This window comes from Apium graveolens, chromosome 1, assembly GCF_009905375.1.
Source record: "Apium graveolens cultivar Ventura chromosome 1, ASM990537v1, whole genome shotgun sequence".
In the NCBI taxonomy this organism is placed as follows: domain Eukaryota; kingdom Viridiplantae; phylum Streptophyta; class Magnoliopsida; order Apiales; family Apiaceae; genus Apium; species Apium graveolens.
The window spans coordinates 164165032-164188172 of NC_133647.1; the positions used below are offsets into that span (position 1 = coordinate 164165032).

General features: G+C 35.7%; 1 protein-coding gene across 1 annotated transcript; it reads left to right on the forward strand.

Annotated features, from left to right (window-relative positions):
- The first annotated feature begins 17074 nt into the window (after positions 1-17074).
- LOC141710031 (uncharacterized) lies at positions 17075-19336 on the forward strand. Its single transcript, XM_074513031.1, has one exon. It carries the CDS (start codon positions 17075-17077, stop codon positions 19334-19336), a length of 2262 nt encoding a protein of 753 aa, XP_074369132.1.
- The last annotated feature ends 3805 nt before the right edge of the window (positions 19337-23141 follow it).

Sequence of the window (23141 nt, forward strand, 5' to 3'; positions counted from 1 at the left end):
TTTAATGACGACGGTGAAAAGTATTTTTGGTTACCAACCAAGATGAGAGAAGATTAGAGATGCTAAAAAGCTAGCAATGGATCAAGAACATGGATCTTGGGAAGGGTCATATGAAGACCTCTCTTTATTGATGGAAGTGTTACGATATTTAAATTTGGGAATCAAGTTTGAATGGCTATTCAAGGAGGATAAGATGGAAGATCATGGAAGCTTAGAGGTATTCTATTTAATTTTTTTTTATATTTTTGTATTGTTTTGAAGTTAATGAGTATTTTGTGCATATCTTTAGAACAGAAAGTGACATTCAAGAGACTATTATGGGCTTTCAGACCATGCATTGATAGATTTGAGCATTGTATGCATTTCATGCATATAGATGGGACTCAACTTTACGGTCCATATCCCGATATACTATTGAGTGTTGTGGTAGTGAATGGCTTTAGTCATATTCTTCCATTATCATTTGCTATTGTCGAATCCGAGAACGTGTCTAGTTGGGGGTGGTTAATGGATAGATTGAGGAGGTTTGTGGTAGGTAGGAGACATGGGATTTGTGTCATCTCTGATAGACATGCTGGGATTATGGCAGCTATGCCACAGAAAGGATGGTGCGAGCCCTTTGACCATCAGAGAAATAGGTTAGTTGAGTTGGCTTCTCATGTGCAAGAGAAGAAATTTGATTTTATATGGGAATAATTATTGATTGAGGAGTCTAGGATGGAGGAATAGTTTGAGGATAAACCTTTACATAAATAGTCTTTAACACGTGATGGAGTAGTACACCATAGATTTCTTATAGTAACGCAGAGATAACATTGCCTTATGTCTTATATATGTTACAATAGAGTCTATGGCAACAAATATGCAAAAAATTGGTGATGCACATGAGTTTGTTGTAATTGGTCGATTTAGCAACGAATATAGCACCCTGTAGCAACGAAAATAAATTATTGCAATAAAAGGAAATAACAACAAATATTTGTCTACAACAACGCCTAATTAATATTGCAGTAGTTTAAATTCGTTACTTTTTAATAAATTTAAGAAAACAATATTATACCAATGACAATGATTTTAACCAAGATATTACAATGATATTGACACATATTGTAATGATTTGGACCCCTATTGGAATATTTTCATGCCTTTTTAGCAACATAATTTTATGAAATGGCAACAATAATTTTTTTTAAAAATGAACAGGTTCTTGTTATAAATACAGTTAGCCATGAAAATAAGCCACAAATTTGAGTTAGATTAATTCATCAAGTCATAACCCAATCATCAAGATCCAACAATCCAAAAGTGGTAAAAATACCCTTAGAATGTAGTGGTACAACACATTCCCAATTTAAGTATGCCAATCTAAGTCACATACGTAAATTAGCCATTAAAGTCTAAGGCATAATATAACAAAAAAACTTAGTCTAGCTACACGGAGCAAAATAATGAAAATTACTAAGTTCAAATAAGACATAATAGAGGATCAAGTAGCTAGCTAGGCAGATTCATCTCCACCATCTCAATCGACCTCAACACCATCTTCATCACTCTCATCTCCACCGTCCTCGTCCCCATCATCATCATCATCATCATCATCATCATCTCTGTCTTTCTTATCGTCATATGATCCATCAGCCTCAACCGAGCTTTTGACACACAATTCGTCGATATTGAAATTTATAGTAGGATTCATCTATGCAAATCTCCCCAAAATCTTCCTGAGCTTCTTATTCAACTTGTCGTCCATTATAGCAGCAATTTCTTTCCTTATCTTTTCCACATCTGCAGAATCTGTGTGGCCAGTTTTTGCCAACCTTTTGTTTTATTTACTTGTCCTGCCACTTCTTCCCAATAGCCAGTTTGGTCCATGAGGTTCAAAATCAAGCTCTACCGTCTCTTTATTATCATCATTGGATAATTCCTCATCAGGGTTTGCCTGCAATGTTAGGAGCAATTGATGATATAAAATAGAAACTATTAGAAGTATCAAAGGATGATGATTATAAGCATCAATGGATGATGAGTAGAAGCATCAACAGATTATCATGACATCGAGGGATGTTGGTATTCGACGGATGATGATGTCAACAGATGATGAAATCAGTATTTGTCACACCAGTTGATCTTTGAAGAGGAAAAGGAAACATGAATTTCAAGTCGGTGGAGGACTTTATCTCATAAGCAATTGTATAGCCTTCTTTGTTATTAATAGAATATGATTCCTTATACATTGGTAGCTATGCTCTATAAAAGCATAGTTTAGGTTCACGCTATATGCATTGCGATATTGTTATATCTTTCACATAACCTAGAAGCTCTCAAGGATATTTGTTCATCCTTTCGAGAGAGTACTTGTGTAATAAGTTTTTATAATATTTATATAAAAACTGTTTGATTCTGTTGAAGCTTTTTCTAGTTGATTGTATTAACTTTATTCACCCCCCGCCTCTACAGTTGATTAAGGGCCTACTAATTGGTATCAAAGCTTACTGTTAACGCACAAACAGTTTAAGATCTGAAGATTGATCAACCATGTCAGACAAAGGAGAAGAAGAAATATAAAATCTGGATCCTAAGCCACAACCCCCAGCCACATCACAGATAAGAAGTAACATGAGTATGTCTGAAGAAATCAAGGTGCCCATCCTGAAAGTGCATGAATATCCAATATGGAAAGTCAGGATGGCCATGTGTTAGGAACCCACAGATCTTAAATACTTAAGGAGGATCTATGATGGTCCCCATAAACCAATAAAGGTAGCTATTTCGGTTGCAGGAGAACCAGAGAAGATGATATACAAAGACATGAAGGACTACACTCCTGAAGATATCTCGTCAATCATGAAGAATGCTAAGGTTCGACATATCCTGCACATCATTCGTGATAGTGCTATGTCCAACAGAGTCATTGGATGTAAAACAACAAAAGAGATTTGGGATGCTTTAGAAGTAAATTGTCAAGGTACAACTGCTATCAAGAAAAACAGGAGGACAATGCTTACTCAAGAATATGAACACTTTGACTCAAGGGACAATGAATCCTTAACTGAGATCTATTACGATATATCCTGATATTGGGATACATCGAAAGCATTCTGATTGTTCCGGATGCTCAGCTTTGGACTGGATGGTTATGATACGGACTGGGTTTTACCCAGACCATTAATTAGTAGGCCGTAGTTGCCTGAGTACTCCTTATGTTCGTTGGGTCTATGCAGTTGGGTATAGATCTGTACTATATCCTGACTGATCAGTAGGTTATACTGCATAGTTAGTTCTTGTTTCCAGTTTCATTCATTTGACACTCGCTAGTATGGCAAATTATTATTCTTTTCAGAAACAGATGGTTGTTCAAACCAGAAGATTATCGGTTCATTTATTCTTCTCTCTTTACACTATATATATATATATACATTATTGCAGGCTTGTTGAGCAATTTTGGCTCACCCCCTTTTATTGTTGTTCACCTTGTTTTTCAGTTATGGTAGAGAATGAAATCCCTTACAACCCGAGTAGTCAAGAAGCGAGTCAAGCAGCGGGACCCCCTTATACCAAAGGTGTTTGTCCCTATCCCAGAAGAGAGCTTTGAGTTGCCAGATCAGGTGTAGCAGGATAAGTAATAGTGGTAGTTTGAATAAAAGATGTTTAGTTTAAAATGTGAATAGAATAATGTTTTGAAATAAAGATAGTACTTGAGAAAGATTGTTTAAACTAGTTTGTAATAAAGTTGGTTTGTCGTTCTTGTTTTCAATCCTCAACCTACCTTGAAAAGATCATGAGTAGTAGTAGTTCGGGGTAATTATTTTATTTATATCTTGCTTTGCAGGTTTAGTGAGTAGTTAGTGTTAGTACTGCCCCAAATCTATACCCCGGATTTGGAGGGTGTTACAGTTGGTATCAGAGCTTAGGTTTTGGCCCTTAAAAACAAGAACATTAGAGTTAAGATATAATAGGGAGATCACATGAGATAGGAGTAATGGTATTAGGGTTGTTTGTTTATTAGACTTGGAGTTTGTGAGTTCTAGGGTTGTGATTTGATTTTCTTGTGTTATGGTTATTAGATTAGATAGTTTCTTCAGCGTCATCCTCAGAGCGGATAGCTTCAGAATCAGTGGTAGCACCAGCATCATTTCAGGCATTTTTACCATTACCACCACCACCCCCATTACCATAGGGACCCACACCAAAGCAGTTGTCAGGACCCCCTCCACCAGAGGTACCTGACCTTGTTGATTATTTTCCTTATTTTGAGCCCGATGTACCAGATTTTCCGCCGTTAGAATTTCCGATGTTTGATATTCCTAATATGGTTGACATTCCCTAGTGAGAGGAGTTAGAGCAACAAATTCTAGTGCCACAGCCAAAGATTCCATAGTTTTAGCCAAAGCCACCTATGTTTGCACCTCCAGAGCAACCTGTCTTATTTCCCGCACCGTTGGCTATTTATGCACCTGTACCTGGGATATGCCAGTTTCCTCAGCAGGAGTTGAGCCGTGTGCCACCCGGATTTTGATTTCAGATGACAGTAGAGTGTTGTACCCTGTGTATTATATGTAGATAGATGCAGTATAGTATAGTATGAACTTCTTTCATGATCAGCTTTATAAGGTGATTGTTGAATCCACATAATCATGTGTAATGTGCCATATGGTATGACAGACTGGCCATCTTGAGTACTAATGTGGTTGTCTCATTCCTATTTAAATCATCATTCATTCTTTCTTCCACACCCCTGATTTGTTTATTCATGAATCTTTCTGATTGTTTCTTTGTACTCTTATCCCTTACAAAAAGTTTCCAATGAACCCGTGTAAGGTTTATCCTTTGAATGTTTTAAAAAGGAAGAAAAAATGAACCCGTGTAGCAAGATAAAGTTATGTAATAAGTATGGACAATTGCAAGCCGATGGATGTTGGATATTTACGTGCAGAGAAGAATCACTATGCTGATAACGGATAATTGCGAGGACATCAAAGCAAAGGTGGGGATTTATATACATGATACATTGCAAGTATGAGATTTTAGCATGAATTGGAGTAATTAGCAAATCATATGAGGTAAATTAACTAGAGAAAAAAAAAAGTAAAGCTGCATGTATCAAATGGGGCAAATGATCAATTGGACAACGGAGGTGAACGAAGAAATCATTAATAATAACCAGATAATCGATTAACACATTGTAAAAATGAAGTATACCTCAATCATGTGGGAGATATTTTTCATGAAGATTCAAGATCGAAGAAATGCTAGTTACGAATAAACTTTGAGTGTGTTCGTCAAGGAATGATTGGGTTTTCACATTCAAGTAAGTGAGTTGTGGTAAAATTAATGCTTGTAGCTGGGTCGGGAACGAAAGTTCAATATGAAAATACATAAGGGGAGATGAAGGTATGGTGGTTTGACTGCAAAATTTTTTAAGATGTGAAGCTTTAAAGCTAAACGAACTCATTGGCAAGATTATAAGAGGGTTGGTCGAGACCAGGTGTTGGTCATCAGAAGTTGAATAAGTTAATTAATAAGAACAAGTGTATATTGCCAAGGATGGACGAATTGTTAAATAGAGAGTTTGATTTGAAACATGAACTAGAAGAATTCTAGAATAAATTATAATTATACTCAATATTGATATTCTGTTATAATCAGAAGATATGAGAAAGGTCATGGTATCATCAGAATTGTTTGCTGTAATCCTAAGTTGAATTAAAATACGGGTTGTACTGGTTAGTATTATATGCGGTAGTGACATAATAAGTTTAGAAGGTGGCAGTGAATTGGTATATTTGAAGGTTGATTGTGTTTGTTTAAGTGACTATTGATTGCTTGATTAATTGTTGGTGTCGGGTTGAGCCCGACTGGTAGTCAGTAATATAAAGGAGATGCTGCCTAAATTTTCAAAAATTACCCTACTTTTGAAGATAGAAAGTATACTTCCGTGTTTTATTGATATTCATGTTGATACTCCAAAAATTTGTGATCTCGGTTTTTGAAAGAGATTGTTACAGCCAATCCGATTATATATGATAGGTCTTTGATTTCGTTTAGCTAGTCATCACTTGGTGCAATTGATCAATTAAGTAAGTTAATTGGTTAATTTTACCAATTAATGGTTAGTTAGATGGAAATAGATTCCAATTAGATTAAGTCAAATTTTGATGTGACTTTATAATCCGAAATCACAGCAATGAGGAATTTGGAAAATATATGAACACCGGTAGAATTCTGAAGTTGCTGCAAGTGCATGAGACTTTACTTGGATGAATATGCCTTTGTAATAGACAAAAGAAATAAAAAGTTATTTGTATGGAAAAATGAGAAGAATGTTTTCAAGAATTAAAGATTGAAGATAGAGCAAAGAGAAGGAAGGAAAGAAGAAGGGAGGTGGACTAAAGAGGAGATTAATAATCACACCAATATGGATTTTATTAGACAGTCAAAGAGATTTTATCATCTGCAACAAAGTTTTATCGAAGGATGTCTTGTCCCTAAATTCTTTTGATAATCATACAATAAATGATTTGTCAAGTATTCTTGTTTTGGATAAAGTGTGAGATACAGTTTTAATTCAGTTTTGATTGATATTGATACTTAAGTTGTTGTTAAATATTGAAAGTGGTATTAATATAGATGATTGATGTTTACTTCAGAAAGGGATATTGTGAGCATCAAAGTTCGTATTAATATCTAATTTGATATGACAGCAAAATGAGTATTAATGTCAAGAGTTCAGTTTTGAAAGAGCTATGAGAATGAAGGACGGAACTAGGAAAGGAAGTGGAATAAAAAAGGGTGATGAAGAAACTTTATAAGATGCTAAGATTACCTTCGGATCGAGAAATCGAATTCACTATTGATTTGGCACCAGGGACTGAACCAATTTCGAAAGCTCCGTATCGAATGGCACCTGTTGAAATGAAAGAATTAGCAAAGTAGTTACAGGATCTACTCGACAAAGGAATTATAAGGCCCAGTGTAACCCCATGGGGCGCACCAGTATTGTTTGTGAAGAAGAAGGACGGTGGTATGCGATTATGTATCGATTATTTTGAGCTGAACAAGTTAACTATCAAGAATAAATATCCTTTTCCTCGAATAGATGACTTATTTGATCAACTGAAAGGAGCGACATGGTTTTCAAAAATTGATTTAAGATCGGGCTATCATCAATTGAAGATAAAAGCAGAAGATATTTCAAAGACTGCGTTCCGAACGAGATATGAACATTACGAATTTCTTGTGATGGCGTTTGGACTAACTAATGCACCAGCAATATTCATGGATTTGAAGAATCGAGTATTCAAGAAGTACATGGATGAGTATATCATTGTATTTATTGATGACATCTTGATCTATTCAAAGACTAAAGACGAGCATGTAAAGCACCTAAGAACGACATTGGAGATGTTGAGAAAGGAACAACTTTATGCGAAATTTTCAAAATACGAATTTTGGTTGAAGGAAGTGTAATTTCTAGGATATATCATCAGTGTTGAAGGAATTCAAGTTGATCCAGCGAAGATTGAAGCTATTTTAAACTGGGAAAGACCGAAGACTCTGACAAAAGTCGGAAGTTTTTTGGGATTAGCAGGTTATTACAGAAGATTTGTTAAAGACTTTGCAAAGATAGCTACGCCATTGACCAAGTTGATCCGGAAGAAGGAAAAGTTTGAATGGAATGAGAAATGTGAATAGAGTTTCCAAGAATTGAAGAATCGACTGGTAACCGCGAAGGTACTTATTTTACTTGATGATCAAGTAGATTTTATCATTTACAAGAACGCTTCTTATCGAGGACTAGGATGTGTTTTGATGCAGCTTGTTAACGTAATCGCATACGCTTCTAGACAGCTAAAGCCTCATGAGCAGAAATATCCGACGCATGATTTGTAATAATAGCAATTGTATTTGCACTGAAACTCTGGAGACACTATCTTTATGGTGAAAGGTGTGTAATTTACACGAATCATAAAAGTCTAAATTATATTTTCATGCAGAAAGAACTTAACATGCAACAACGACGTTGGCTAGAGCTAATCAAAGGTTATGACGTATCAATCAATTATCATCCAGGCAAAGCGAATGTGGTAGTAGATGCGCTGAGTCGAAAGGAAAGATTGAAATAGTTAACATCTTCGGAGGACTTGGTTAAAGAATTCGATAAATTAGAAATTAAAGTTTGCATTCCAGAAAGCTCCACTGAAATGATTTATGCAATGACTTTTCAGCCAGAAGTATTGGAAAAGATAAGAAGGTATCAAGAAGAAATAATGAATCACGAAATCGACAATTTGTCAGGAGAAGAAATTACTAGCCAGAAAGATGATAAGGGAATTTTTTGAGTTGCTTCGAGAATCTGGATACCTAATGCATCGGAATTGAAAGCGGAAATTTTGCAAGACGCCCATAGCTCAAGATATCCAATTCATCCCAGAACCACCAAGATATATAGAGATTTGAAGGAAAACTTTTGGTGGCCGGATATGAAGAAAGAGATAGTGGAATGGGTTAGTAAGTGTTATAAGTGCCAAATAGTCAAAGCTGAACATCAACGCCCGAGTGGATTATTACAAGCACAAGATATTCCAGAATGGAAATGGGAGCACCTAACTATGGATTTCGTAGTGGGACTACCAAGGACTAAAGCAAATCATGGTGCGATCTGGGTTATTATCGACCGATTACGAAATCAACACATTTCCTTCCAATCAACAAATGGTTTTCGCTTGACAAGTTAGTGCACCTATATCTCAAGGAAATAGTAATGCGTCATGGAGTACCTGTGTCCATTGTATCAGATTGAGATCCCCGTTTTAATTCAAGATTTCGAAGATAATTCCAGGAATGCCTAGGAACCAAGTTAAATATGAGTACCGCTTATCATCCACAAACGGACTGGAAAAGTGAAAGGACTATTCAGATAATTGAAGATATGTTACGTGTATGCGCGATGGATTTTGAAGGCAATTGGGATGAGCACTAACCACTAGTAGAATTCTCTGACAACAATAACTACCATACGAGTATCGGAATTCCATCTTATGAAGCTTTATATGGAAGAAAATGCAGATCACCTACATGTTGGGATGAAGTTGGAGAGCGCAAGATTCTAGGTCCAGAACTGATTCAGCAGACCAAGGAAAAAGTAGAACTTATCCGAAAGCGACTCGAAGCAGCGCAAAATCGACAGCGTAAATATGCAGATTCATCCAGAAGGGATGTGGACTATCAAAAAGGGGAACATGTACTGCTAAAAGTATCACCATGGAAGGGATTAACTAGGTTTGGCAATAAAGGAAAGCTAAAGCCCCGTTATGTCGGTCTATTTGAAAATCTGAAAAGAATTGGAAAAGTTGCGTACGAATTAGCTTTACCGCCCCATATACAGCATATTCATAATGTATTTCATGTGTCGATACTTAAGAAGTATAACCCTGATACAAGGCATATTGTGACGACTGAGAATTTTGTGACGTAATTAAGTAAATAAAGTATGTGTTATGTGATGTGATTATAATTATGTGACTAAGTGATGATTAATTGTCTTTTCTGTATATTAGAGTATGGGAGCATAAATAAAAACGTTCCAATTTAAAGAGTCAGCTTAGAAGTTAAGCTGTGGTGTCGGGCCGTCAAGTAGAACGGAACCCGTCCTAATAAGGAGTTAAAGAATATAAAATGTGAATTATGTGTGATTTAATGAAATGAATGTGTAAGTAAAATATTTCGTCCTAAGTGACGTGTTGATTGATAATGATAATGAGACTCGTATTCGAAATGTTGAGCGTCGGGCCGTCATGCTGAACGTGACCCGGTACGCGTAAGAAAGGATAAAGATTAAAGAAGGATAAATTCTATGATCAGACCTGAGTCGTTACGTGATTATATATATGAGATTGTTGTCTGTGTGCATGACTATGTGTTCTGTGACAATTTTATGAATTTTAAAGGGATTATGTGACTTAAATAAAGGTTTAAGTAACCTTCGCGCATTTTTATAAAATCATTCGAGTAATATAAAAACATGGGATTTATTCTGTTATCTTCATAGTGGTCCTATAGACTTTTTAAAAATGATGAGTGAATTTATTTGATGGTCTTTACATTTTTAAATTGATTTTATGTGGAAATGTTATTATTAAAGCAAGCTTGCGAAATTCATATAAAATCAATCGTTTGCTCAAAAATCTATTATGAGTAATGGTTAAAAAGCTAATTTCGAGGCCTACGTATTAAAATTGTCATTTTCAATAATTCTCGACTTCTCGAGAGAGATATATTTTATATTTAATCCTTGTTACATTTTAGTAAAAAGGAAGGAACAAATAAGAAAAAAAAAGAGAATTAGTAATGTACTAAAATGCCCTTGATTTTGATTGAGTATAAAACTCATTCTCTTCCCTTTTTTTCTTCTTTTTCCCGAGCACCATCACTCTCTCTTCTCTCTTTCTTTCTCACACTCTCTCTCAGCTACTCTCTCTCTTTCTCTCTCTCGGATCTTCTTCTTTTCTTTTGGTAAACCACTTGTTTCTTTGATAATTATCACCAATCCTTCTCAAAATCTCTTGTTAATCATACAAAAGTGGTTATTGGAATGTGGATGTGTGAATATCTTGTTGCATGCAAGCTCGATGTGTGTGTGTGTGTGTGTTCATGCTTGATGCGTGTGTACATGTATGTATATGGTCTAGTATGTGCTTAAGAAGATGATTTTATAATTGAAAAATGATTTTCAAAGCCATGTGAGTCTTGCATGTGCCTTGTGTGTACATAAATCGAAGGTTTCAAGGTTGGAAACCCCGAATTGGGGCACCACCGAGAAACCACCGTCACCGGTGATGAACTCCGGTGAACCGGTGGTGAGTTGTGATGTTAAAAACTGAATTCTAATACCATAAAAGTTGATTTCGGTGTTTGCATGCTTGGATCATTTAAATTTTAAAAAGGTTTTGATTTCTAAAAGTTAAATTGATAAGTGATTATTAGAAATGAGTTGTCGATTTGATTATGGGTTGATTTGTGATTAATGGATTAAGAGAAATCACTTGCATGTGTTGTTTTCTTGAAAACCTGAATGGTTTTGATTCTTGGAATAATTGATTTGATTTTCTTGTTGAATAAAGTAATTATGGATTGTTATTAGGATGGTTAATGGATTAAAAGAAGTGAAATTGTTATTGCATGTTGAGCTTTGGTCGAGTTTTGTACTAATGAAAAGGGAATTAAAATTTAATAACTTGTTTCTTGGTTAATTAGCTAGTCTCGAGATTTGCATGTTGATTTACAAAAGGAATTAGTGATGCATGTTAAAGTATAGGCTTGCATGTAAATGTCAAGTTGAAAATAAGCTAAAAAGGATGAGTGTTGGCCTAATTTCAAGTTTTTAAGCAAATCTAATGCTTGCATGTCAATGTTCAACATTTGAATTGTGTTTTGTGGATATAGCCGAATGGAATGTAGGAATAAAAAGGAATTGATTTGATGTTAAGTCAATGCATGAGTAATTTTAGAGATTATGTGATTTATATGTTTATTTGGATTCGAATTGATGATAAAAGAGAAGAGAATGATTATTTTTAAATATTTTGGATTGTGTTATATGTTTATGTGAGCTAAGGTGGAGATTGATTAATTTTGATAACCATAAGTGATAATTATGGTCGTAAAGGTTTAGTTGAGAATAAACCATGTACTCGTAAGAATTATATTAGTGTGATTTGAGAAATAGCTAAGGTTAAGCAAGTACCTTAGATGGTTAAGTATATATAAAGATATAAAAGTTATGAGAAAGGGATATGCTATATGCTATGTGCTATGTGCTTATGTGTATAAGCTATAATCGTATACTCGAGTCAAGGATGTAATTGAGTTATCGAATTGAGTGATCATTCCGGGAACGAGAGTTGAGAATCTGATTAAGGTTTGGTTTTATTGTAGATTCGATACGTGAGGGCATTCAGGCTAGGAAAGGAAAGGAATTACTAGGTGGCAGTAGTTCAACCTTCAGGAAAGCAAATTCAGGCAAATAACTCTGATTACTTGTGTAAATGGTTATAAAGAGAATGTTGTTCATACCATGTAGAGTATTGAACTGTTCAATTATGAAACCTTGATATTGATTTGAGATACCCTGTCTTTGTTCTTGATAAACTGTTATTAATAAGCTTAATGATTCAACCCTTTGATAATCTGTCCTTTATGTTCAAGTTATCTATTAAGCCATGGATTATATTAAACCCTCTGATTATCCTTGTTAACCCTATTTAATGATACCCTGTTTTCCCGATCACCCTATTGATCCCTACAAAGATGTTGATCCTTCTAATTTAGTGCCTTGTTATCCTTGCTACAGAATCCTTATGAATTGTTCCTTGTTTATCTTTGAATCACTCCCTGAACTTTGTTTCCTCAAAATCTGAATTAAGAATGAGTTTCGACTTGAAAGAGTCCGAATGATTTCAAATGCTTGGTAATGATAAAATGAATTTTAGAAAACCTATTTGTTTTTCCAACTCAAGGTTTTCCAAATGAATTCCTGATGGATTGGATTGGGATGTAAGAGGCTAGTGGCACTAGTCCAGTCATGGTAAGAGGCTAGCGGGGCTAGTCCAAATTAAGGCTGAAATTATGTCGATCGGTACCTTAAGGACCAGAATGGAGGTCGATACGGGCTGATCACCCGTATATAATGAAATGGAAAGATAAAGTGATCCAATCAAATGAATATTTAAAAAGGGAACTGAAACATTCTGTTCAGTAAAATGATTCTTAAAAATGGAAATGGTTTATATTGCTTTGAAAAGAGTTGATTATGTTATTGTGAAGCTTAAAGCTCGAGAACCCTGATACTTGAATTTGTTGATCATATGATTGATTCCATATATTGAAATATTGTTGCTTTCCTCTATTGAAAGATCTATTCTAATCCTTTATTGATTTGTGATGAATGTCGGCTTTCGTCCTGCTTTGAGCCTTGTTCCTTGAGAGCCCCACATTATCCCTCAAAACCTTTCCTTAACCCAAAAGCTGGAAATCTGCCACCTAGATCAAATAAAGTAGAATGCCCTGAGTTTGGTAAAGCATATTGTGAATTGATATTGTAGAACTGCTATACACACTAGTACAGAAGACACTTTAGGAGTCGCACCTATAATGTCGGTTGAATAGAGAACCGACACTATTTACTGCCTAATGCGTCGGTTAAATAGAGAACCGACGCATTTTTTCTATTTTTCAAAGCTAAAGGCGTCGGTCATTTCAATTAACCGACGCTGCAGAGTTAGAATAGCGTCGGTCAAGTTGAATGTCGTCGCTAGTTGGTCTTCTGTATCGGTTGGTCAAACGACCGACGCTGTTGGTTTTGCTATTGTGTCGGTCTTTTTTTTAGCCGACGCTATTTAGATAATATACAGTGTCGGTTTTCTTTTTAACCGACGTAAGAAGAAATAATTTTAAAAAAATTAAAAACAAATGCGGGTAAACATACGCGGGTGACTAAAATTTTCATCTCTTGCTACTATTCCACTTTAAACCTTTCATCTCCTGCTACTAAAATTTTTCTTCGATTTCTAGGGTTCTATTGTTGGGTCTGAGAAAGGGAAATCGATTGGGTTTCGATTGTGGGGTTTTGGCTGCTGCTGCTTAAACAATCGAAGAGGGTGCTGCTTAATCTTCACAAAGGTAATCCACCAACTTGCTTTCACAGTTTCTATTTGCTATATACATACATATATATACACACACACGTGTATATGATTCTGTAAATTTCAGAATCTGCTTTGTTTCGATTAAATTTATCCAGCATACATCATTTACTTTATGTTAATGTTCTTGAGTTTCAATTTATTATAATTTGATTGATTGATTGTATCAGTTGATTTTAGATTCAGATAAGTTTAATTTACAAAGTGACTCTGATCATTTCATGTTTTTTCCGAAAATGTGTTAGTTGACTTCATTGTAATTGAAACATAAAGAATTGACTTGATATTATAGAAATTCAGTTTACTTGTGTAGAATGTGAAAATCGAGCTCTGTGCGCAACCGTTAATTACCTGCTTTGTTTGTTTGTTCTCAATAACGTAATGTAAATATTTGTGCTCATCCTTCAATTAATGTTTGAACACTTGAAATTCATTGTAGTTGCTGAGTCTAACGGCTTCTGCTGCTGCTTCACTATTTCCTCTATGTCATTTCGTTTTACAGGTCGAATGTAAGAGTTTTCTCTAATTTATAGATTACATCATGATCAGGTCAAACATACTCATCAAGAAAAAAGTTGAGAAACTTCTACTGTGCAATTTGGAAACGTAAAAAATTTTAGCATCTTTATTTATCACTTACTTTCCCGATCTAAATCTCTAACTAATAATTTACAAAGGAAATGAGAACAGTCCAGAGCAGTCCTGCAAATATAATGCCCAGAAGGAATAGAACTAGAAGATTTCCCAATGCATTTTGCTCTGGACCCTGAAAATGAACACTTTGTTACTAATACGTAAAATTAAAAAACTCAAGTTCGTTACACTTCAAGCAATTGTCTGGTTGGCTTACCTTGTATCCTTTAGGAGCTATAGTCATGACACACACAGTTAGGTAACCATTGGTTAATCCCAAGAAAGAAACAAGTAATATCATCCACCCCTGATCACCATATTTTGCAGTGAAATAAAATACAGGTATAAGCAAGAAACGGGATAATATCGCAATCATGAGGCCTTTTCGAGATTCCAACTTGATAAATTCTATTAGAGGAACATATCTACCAACTAGATCCAGCACGTTGTACATTGCTATCAGAACAAGTGGATACCTGAAAAGCAGTACTGAGAAATTAGGAAGTTTTGACAAAATTTTGAGAAATTTATCTTATGCAAGGAATCCAGTTATTAATGATAAGCTTCACTGATTAACCAACAAATAAACCTCTGAACAGTGTAAGATAAACATTATCATGGGTTGTGAACAAAAACTGAATCAGATTAATATGATTATGCTTCAAAGTAAAGATATGTGACTTCTTTTGTGCAATTTAATTTGACATAATAACTAGTCGTATAAAGTATTACACTTTGTAATTGACCTGCACACTCTTTCTGAATTGCTATGTAGATTTTCTGACAGTGTTAATCATAGACAAAACCTAGTACAGTATATCGTTGGATTTGGAATAGAAAGTAATCTAATAGCTGTCTTTACGCAAATATGAAATTAAACCTTGTTCTACTGTTCAAGGAGCTAAACTTTGTTGTTCAAGGTGTGCAACCTCAAATGCTAGCAAATGACTTGTTTTACTTTTGACTTTCCAAAACTATACTTCTACGGAGTGTATGCTTTTGACTGTTAGTTTTGTACTTTTTGATCTGGGTTTTTAATTTCGAAGCTTGCCTTTTTAGAGAGCTTTACTGTAAATTTTTATTTAGAGAGCGCTACATTGTCATTGGTTCATAAAGTTTGATATTAAACTTGTAAGAATGTGTAGCTCTTTGTGAATGACAGCTTTAAAATTCTACAAACTGGTTCTCAAACTCTGTTATGGTTTGCAGGAGCACTTTGTTAAAAGAAGACAACATCTTGTAGGTCCCAATAATTCATCTCTCAAGGCTTTGGAAATTTTAACTGGCTGGTATATCCTTGTTCAGGTATGGTTTGCAGGAGCGATTTATTTTCTCTGCTGAAACTAGATAGGTTTATTATATATGCTTGTAAATGGGTGATTTCTGTTAAGTTCTGCATATTAGTTTTCTTGCCAGGCTGCATCGGTCAGGTACAATCAGCACGCTAAAATGAATCTGAAACATTGCAATCAGCACACTACTTTGTCCTGTAATTGTTAACATAACAGAAACCAGTATGTTATTTTATATAGAAATATGAAGCAAATAGCTTGTTGTTCTTGCTGTTTGTGCTCATCAAAATGAAAGGAGTATCAATCTCCCCATTTTTTATGATTATAACCTATTTAGGAGAATTAACAGCTCCCCCTAAATCCCTGCATAAAATGTTAATATAAAATCTGCTACAAAATTAATTTAATATAATCTGAACTTCTTCCATTCATTTTTGATAGAAAGAGAACATGGATCGTCTCATGTGGATGTATAAAATACCACGGGTCTCGCATGCCTATGTAAATGGTGTTAATGAGTTCATTGCATGTGTGGTAGAAAATCTAAAGAAGAAACATATCGAACATGGAAAAGAAGACAGGATCACATGTCCATGTCGTGATTGTTATAATCTGAAAAAGTATCCTAATATTGACACTGTTCGTGAGCATTTATTTCGCCGTGGTTTCATGGAAGATTATACTAAGTGGATTTGGCATGGGGAGGGAATACACACTAGCAAGACTGAGACTTCTAGCAAAATTTATGAAAGTTATGGAGAGAGTATGCCTCGTAATGAAGAAGATGATGCTGAAAATGATAGGGTTGAAGAGATGATCCAAGATGTTGAAGAAATCCTAGTGCACCAACCAGAAGTTCTGGAGAACTTGGTTGATGATTCTAAAAGACCTCTCTATCATGGGTGCAATGTTTAATTTACTAGGTTATCAACAACCTTGAAGTTGTGTAAACTCAAAGTAAAAAATGGTTGGAGTGACAAGAGTTTCACTGAAATGCTGAAACTTTTAGCAGAAATGCTACCTGCAAAAAATGAGCTTCCCACTTCCACATACGAGGCGAAGAAGATATTATGTCCAATGGGTATGAATGTAAATAAGATATATGCTTGTCCAAATGATTGTGTGCTCTTTCGCAAGGAGCATGAACATTTACACACATGTCCAAAGTGTGGAGCCTCCCGATATAAGCGGGATGGAAATAATTCTTCTATTAATGACAAGAGGCCTCCTGTCAAGGTGTTGCGCTACTTACCCATAGTGGAACGATTTAGACATCTCTTTGAAAATTCCAATGATGCAAAGCTTGTAAGGTGGCACGTGGAAGGGAGAAAATCAGATGGAATGCTCCGACACCCGGCTGACTCTCCGCAATGGAGAACCATTGATGGTAAATTCCCAGAATTTGGAGGAGAAGTTAGAAATCTATGACTAGGGCTTTGTGCAGACGACATGAATCCGTATCGCACTCTAAGCTCTACACATAGCACTTGGCCGGTTCTTCTAACGATATATAACTTGCCTCCTTGGCTATGCATGAAGCGTAAGTACATCATGTTGACATTGTTAATCCCTGGTCCTAAAGAAGCTGGAAATAATATAGATGTTTATCTTCGGCCACTTATTGAGGATTTAAAGTTATTGTGGGATCAAGGTGAGAAGATGTATGATACATACAGTCAGATATATTTCAATTTGCGTGCCATGATCTTATGCACTATAAGTGACTTTCCCGGCTATGGTAACCTCTCAGGTTACACGATTAAAAGAGCTAAAGCATGTCCGATTTGTGAAGATGCTACGATTGATCTTCTTTTGAAGAACTGCGAAAAAAATGTATATATGGGCCATCGCACGTTTCTTCCACTTACTCACCCTTATCGTAAGAGGAAAAACGATTTTGATGCGACTACCGAGACTCGAGTGTCTCGTTTTCCTTTAACCGGGAAGGAGGTCTTTGAACGAGTTAAAGACATTGATGTTGTTCTTAGGAAGCTGTATAAAAAGCCAACTCCGAATAGTATTTGGAAGAAAAGATCTATATTTTGGGATCTACCATATTGGGAACACTTGCAAGTGAGACATTGCCTTGACTTTATGCATATTGAAAAAAATGTTTGTGAAAGCATTATTGGGACACTATTGAATATACCTGGTAAGACGAAGGATGGGATGAAAGCCAGGCTAGACTTGCAAGAGCTGGGTGTACGAGCTGAGTTAGCACCACAACAATCTGGTAAATGTGCGTATCTACCTCCCGCTTGTTACACTTTGTCCAGGAAAGAGAAAATAAGCTTTTGTGAGTGTTTATCAAGTGTCAAAGTTCCATCTGGATATTCCTCAAATCCAAAAAACCTCGTCTCAATGAAAGACTTGAAGCTTCTAGGTTTGAAGTCACATGATTGTCACGTGCTAATGCAACATCTTCTACCGGTTGCAATTCGAGGCATATTGCCGAGGCACGTGAGAGTGGTTATCACGAAATTGTGCTTCTTCTTTAATGCTATATGTAGCAAGGTCATCGATTCCTTGACTTTGGATAAATTGCAAGCTAATATTATAGTCACACTTTGTGAATTTGAAATGTATTTCCTACATTCATTCTTCGACATTATGGTACATTTAGTGACTCATCTTGTGAGAGAGATACAAATTTGTGGTCCTTTGTATGTGCGTCAAATGTATCTTTTCGAGAGGTTTCTGTGCATTTTAAAAGCATATGTGAGAAATCGGCATCATCCTGAAGCAAGCATAGTTGAAGGGTATTCGGTTAAAGAGACTATTGAATTTTGCACGGACTATCTAGCATCTACCGATCCAGTTGGAATTCCGAGATCTCGTCATAAAGGTAAACTTGACGGTCAGGGTACAGTAGGACATAAAATGATCACTCCCGGTGCTGAAATGCTTGATAGAGCCCATCTCTTTGTTCTACAACACATGACAGAAGTTAATCCTTACTTACAAGAGCACATACTGGAGATTCGACGAAAGAATCCCTCTAAAGGTGGCAAGTGGGTTACAAATGAACGTAATCGATCTTTTGTGAAATGGTTTAAAGATCGAGTGATGTCTCAATATTCAAAAAGTCCTTCAACAGTTTCCAATACTCTGAAGTGGTTAGCTTATGGCCCAAACATGCCACTGAGTTCTTTCCAAGGATATGATGTAAATGGGTACAGTTTCTACACACAACATCAAGATAATAAGAGCACCGTGCAAAATAGTGGAATATCTGTAGAAGCTTTTTCAACAGAATTTGAAAGAGGCAATTCCATTGCATCACGAGATGTAAAAAAGTCTTATTATGGGGTGATTGAGGAAATCTGGGAGATTGATTACAAAGATTTCAAAGTTGCACTATTTAAATGTAAATGGTTTGATATCCGTCGTGGTGTTCGAGTAGATGAGTCAGGTTTCACTTTGGTTGACTTCAATCGGTTTGGTCATGAGGATGATCCATTTATACTTGCAACACAGGTCAAACAAGTGTTTTATATTCGAGACCCGGCTGATGTGAGGTGGTCAATTGTTCTTCAAGGTAAGCGACGTATTATTGGAGTTGATAATGTCGAAGATGAGGAAGAGTATAATCAATTTGACGAGAACCCCCCTTTCTCAATTGGCCTACAAACCACATCTATAGAAGATAGTACGGATATAAGTTATGCACGCAATGACCATGACGAAGGGGTATGGATTGATCATCAATAATGATTTGAAATACCTTCATGCCAATGAAGGTAATTTTCTACCCTATAATTAAGAATAGAAGAACAGAAGAACTCTGACAAATTCATCTTCAATTTATTCATTTAGTGGACACAAAGTGTGTGCAGAAGTGTTGATTTTTTTTAAGTAATTCTACTTTAAAACGTTAAGTTCAACATTTCCAACCTGCAAGTCCTGAAAAAATATTGCCTGGAGAACAGAAGCTGATATTCCTTTCTAGACTCACTTTTACTTAATGTGAAGATTATACCATACCAAAGTTTGTTAATCGGATACTATTGCCAGATGAAGACACTGATGTACTAGAAACTCGATTGCTATATATTTTTACTTATGTGTGAACTTGTAGTATCAACTGAGCGTACTGGACGCGGTTTTGATTGGCTTAGAGCACATGCAAGAGCTGATGGACAAGGTGGTCATTACTTTCCAAATAAGAAGACAAAGGATGTGTGCCTGACCATGGTAATTCACTATACTTTTTAAAATCAGCAGGGGTATCCTTGTGAAATGAAGTGTTTCTAATGAATTTATTTTACAGAATGAGTTACACAATCAAGCATCAGAAGGTTCATGGACTCCACAAGGCCATGATGACTTATTAGCACGTGCACTTGGGAATAAAGAGCACGGGGGATGTGTTAGAGGCGTTGGTGGAGGCGTGAAAATAAAAGATGTATTTAAGTCAGGGCCAAGGAGACATAGTGGTCTTGTATCGACAGATGAATTGGCCACCATTACGGAAGAAATCAGAAAGAAAGTTCAGAAAGAGTGCGAGGAAATGATGAATTCAAAATTGGAAGGCATCTTCAATCAGTTGAAGCAGATGGGTGTGTCACTCGAGGCTGATCAATTTGTAAATGATGCTGGTGCCCGAAAAGTTGATAATGCTCGAAGTAGTTGTCACTCGGTGGATCCGGAAGATTATTTCTCAACTATTAAGGTACTGTCAACATAATTTTGGACTATTAAATCTCTTGATTATTTGGGTTGAACCCGTCAAAAAAAGTTGTTCCTGCTTAAGATTCACAGGGGCTAGTGAATCAAACATATAGTACTTACTATACGACTGAATTATTTTGTGCTCTCAAAAGAAATGACTTGAACCTGATATAAAAATCCCTTTCTAATGAAAATTTCTTTTGAATATTGCAGGTTCCAACACTTTGTCGACTATGTGTAATACATGTAGAAATAGGAAAAGTTGTTGCAGCTAGAGGGACTCTTTTCCCAACCAATCAGGGAGAGATGATCCATAATAACCCGATTGCCCCTCAGAATGTTAGAGTATCAGTTGATGATGTTATAACTGAATACCAACTTACTCCACTTCCTGTTCCATGTTACGAACACGAGACAATAGGAAATGCAGCTGGTAGCTTTGTTCAATGGCCGAAGGACCTTGTGATGTTGGGACAGGTATATCTTGTTTGGTTCAATTATGAAAAGTTTCCATTAAATATAACCCAATAAATATGTCTTTGATTAGGATCCTATATTGGAAAAGAAAAAACTCCAAGAGATGACGCCAATTCAAAAGTCATCAAAGGTTGAAAGTAAAGGGTCGGTGACTCCCCTGAAGCAAAGCCCTCAAGTAGTTGGTGATGACATAAATTCGAGTGATCACTGTGCAAGTTTAAGTTTCTTACTCAAAAAGAGGCCCCCTTCTAAAAAATCTGATGCATTCGTTTTTGAGGAAAATGAAGATGGTCCAATATATATCACACTCGAAGATGTCAATCAGTTTTTGAGAATGAGTTGGTTAAACATACCCATTGTGGAACTGTTTGTAAAGTAAGACTCAGTCTTTCTTCCTAATTCACTTTAGAATCTATTAGCACACACATATATTGTGATAAATAATATTTGTAGGTATGTTAGCAAGTTGTGCAAACAATTGTTGTTGCTATCTAGACTAGCAATACCACATAATCATGAGCAGCAAAAATGCAAGGACGAAGCAACTGATTACATGACAAGTCTTTTGGTTGCTAATAAGGATAAACATTATATCCTAGCCCCTTACATCCAAGAGTAAGAATAAAATCATAGTAATTGTCATGCTATATATATTATATAATTATATTCCGGCTAATATATTATATATGTTTTTATTGTAGAGATCATTGGATGTTGCTACTTTTTTGTCTCAATGAAAGTGTTATATACGTGTTTGATTCGTTGAAAAAAGAAAGAAAGATACGGTTGACCACACCTGCACGAATGTATGTTAAAATTTCAAATTTCATGTTGTATAATTACTACATAGAACCTAGTCCTATAAGTGATGTGATGAAAGTATACGTATTTTACAGGGCATTTAAATTATATGTACCTCAAGGTGGATTGAAGAATAACAGAAAAGAGTTTATTTGGCATCACACCGAGGTTCAGGTATAACTTACTTTGGATTATTTATTTCACTTATATTATATGCTCCTCACTTTTTAGTTATTATTTATGAATCTTGTTTGTTTATGTGTAGTGTCCCCAACAAAAAGGAGGCACAGAATGCGGTTTTTTCGTGATGAGGTACATGTATGACATTGTCATGCTTTCTCAAAAAAATGTCAACAAGAATTGGAAAATGGTAAGGAAACTAAAATATCGTAAATATTGGTTTACAATTTCTAAAATCAAGTACTAATATTTGAAGTATGTTAAATTTTTGGTAGGGTCTTGGTTCTAGAGGCTATGGTAGAAAGGAAATTAGCGAGATACGAGAGATTTGGGCTCAATTTTTTACTCTTGAATGTCTATAGTCAGGTAATTTTTTTCAGTACATGTCATTAATTCATGTTGACAATAAAAATTGCCATTAATTCATGTTTTGTTGAATAATTTATTGCATATATGATTTTACTAATATAAACTTCTTTTTTCAGGGCATGGTACTTGGAGATACAAGAAGAGAGTGCAGAACAATTACAAGGAGTCTAGATATCATCAAGAATCGAGTTAGTCTGAGGGATTTGTCATGAAAACATTAGTGTTGGATGAATTTTTGTAAATATTGGGTTGTAAACTAAAATTATGAACAATTCCAAATTTTTAATATAATTTGTGAACCTTTTTTAATTTTTGGGTGTACCTCTGTTTTAAATATGTGTAGTAAACAGGTTAAAAATGATCAGGAAAAAATAAATGCAAAAAAATTGATGAGGAAAAAACATTTGATCAGGCAAAAAAATGAAATTATAGACCTAAGGCGTCGGCATTTTAGGACCCGACACATTTGCTCTTCAACTTTTAGCGTCGGCATTTTAGTGAGACCGATGCAATTGATAAGCACAATAGTGTCGGCATTTTAAGAAGACCGACGCAATTGATAAGCACAATAGTGTTGGCATTTTAAGAAGACCGACACAACAGGTTTAAGATTTAGTGTGGGTTGTTTAATTGACCGACACTGTTTGTAAAACTATAGCGTCGGTTTTCTTGCCTTCTGCGTGTGTTATTTAACCGACGCTAAAGAGTTTTTTGCGTCGACCATTTAACCGACGCTGTAGGCATTTACCTACAGCGTCCCCTGCATTTACTACGCTAAAAAACCGACGCCTTAGGCCTTTTTTGACCGACGCCTTAGGTCTTTTCTAACCTAGTGACAGTTACTTGCTGAGTTTTATACTCATTTGTTTTGTTTTAATCTAACCATGGCAGTTAAGCAAGAATATGGCCAGGCTTAGGCGCACTGCTCGTAAGAGCGTACCTGGTGGTCCCTACCGTGTTAAGGGCTTCCGGTTGCCAGAGCAGGTAGCGGTAATTATGAATGAGCTCGCGCCTAGAA

Bases quoted from the DNA above. Each gene is read 5' to 3' on its own strand.
- LOC141710031 (XM_074513031.1), top strand. From the start codon at position 17,075: ATGAATCCGTATCGCACTCTAAGCTCTACACATAGCACTTGGCCGGTT.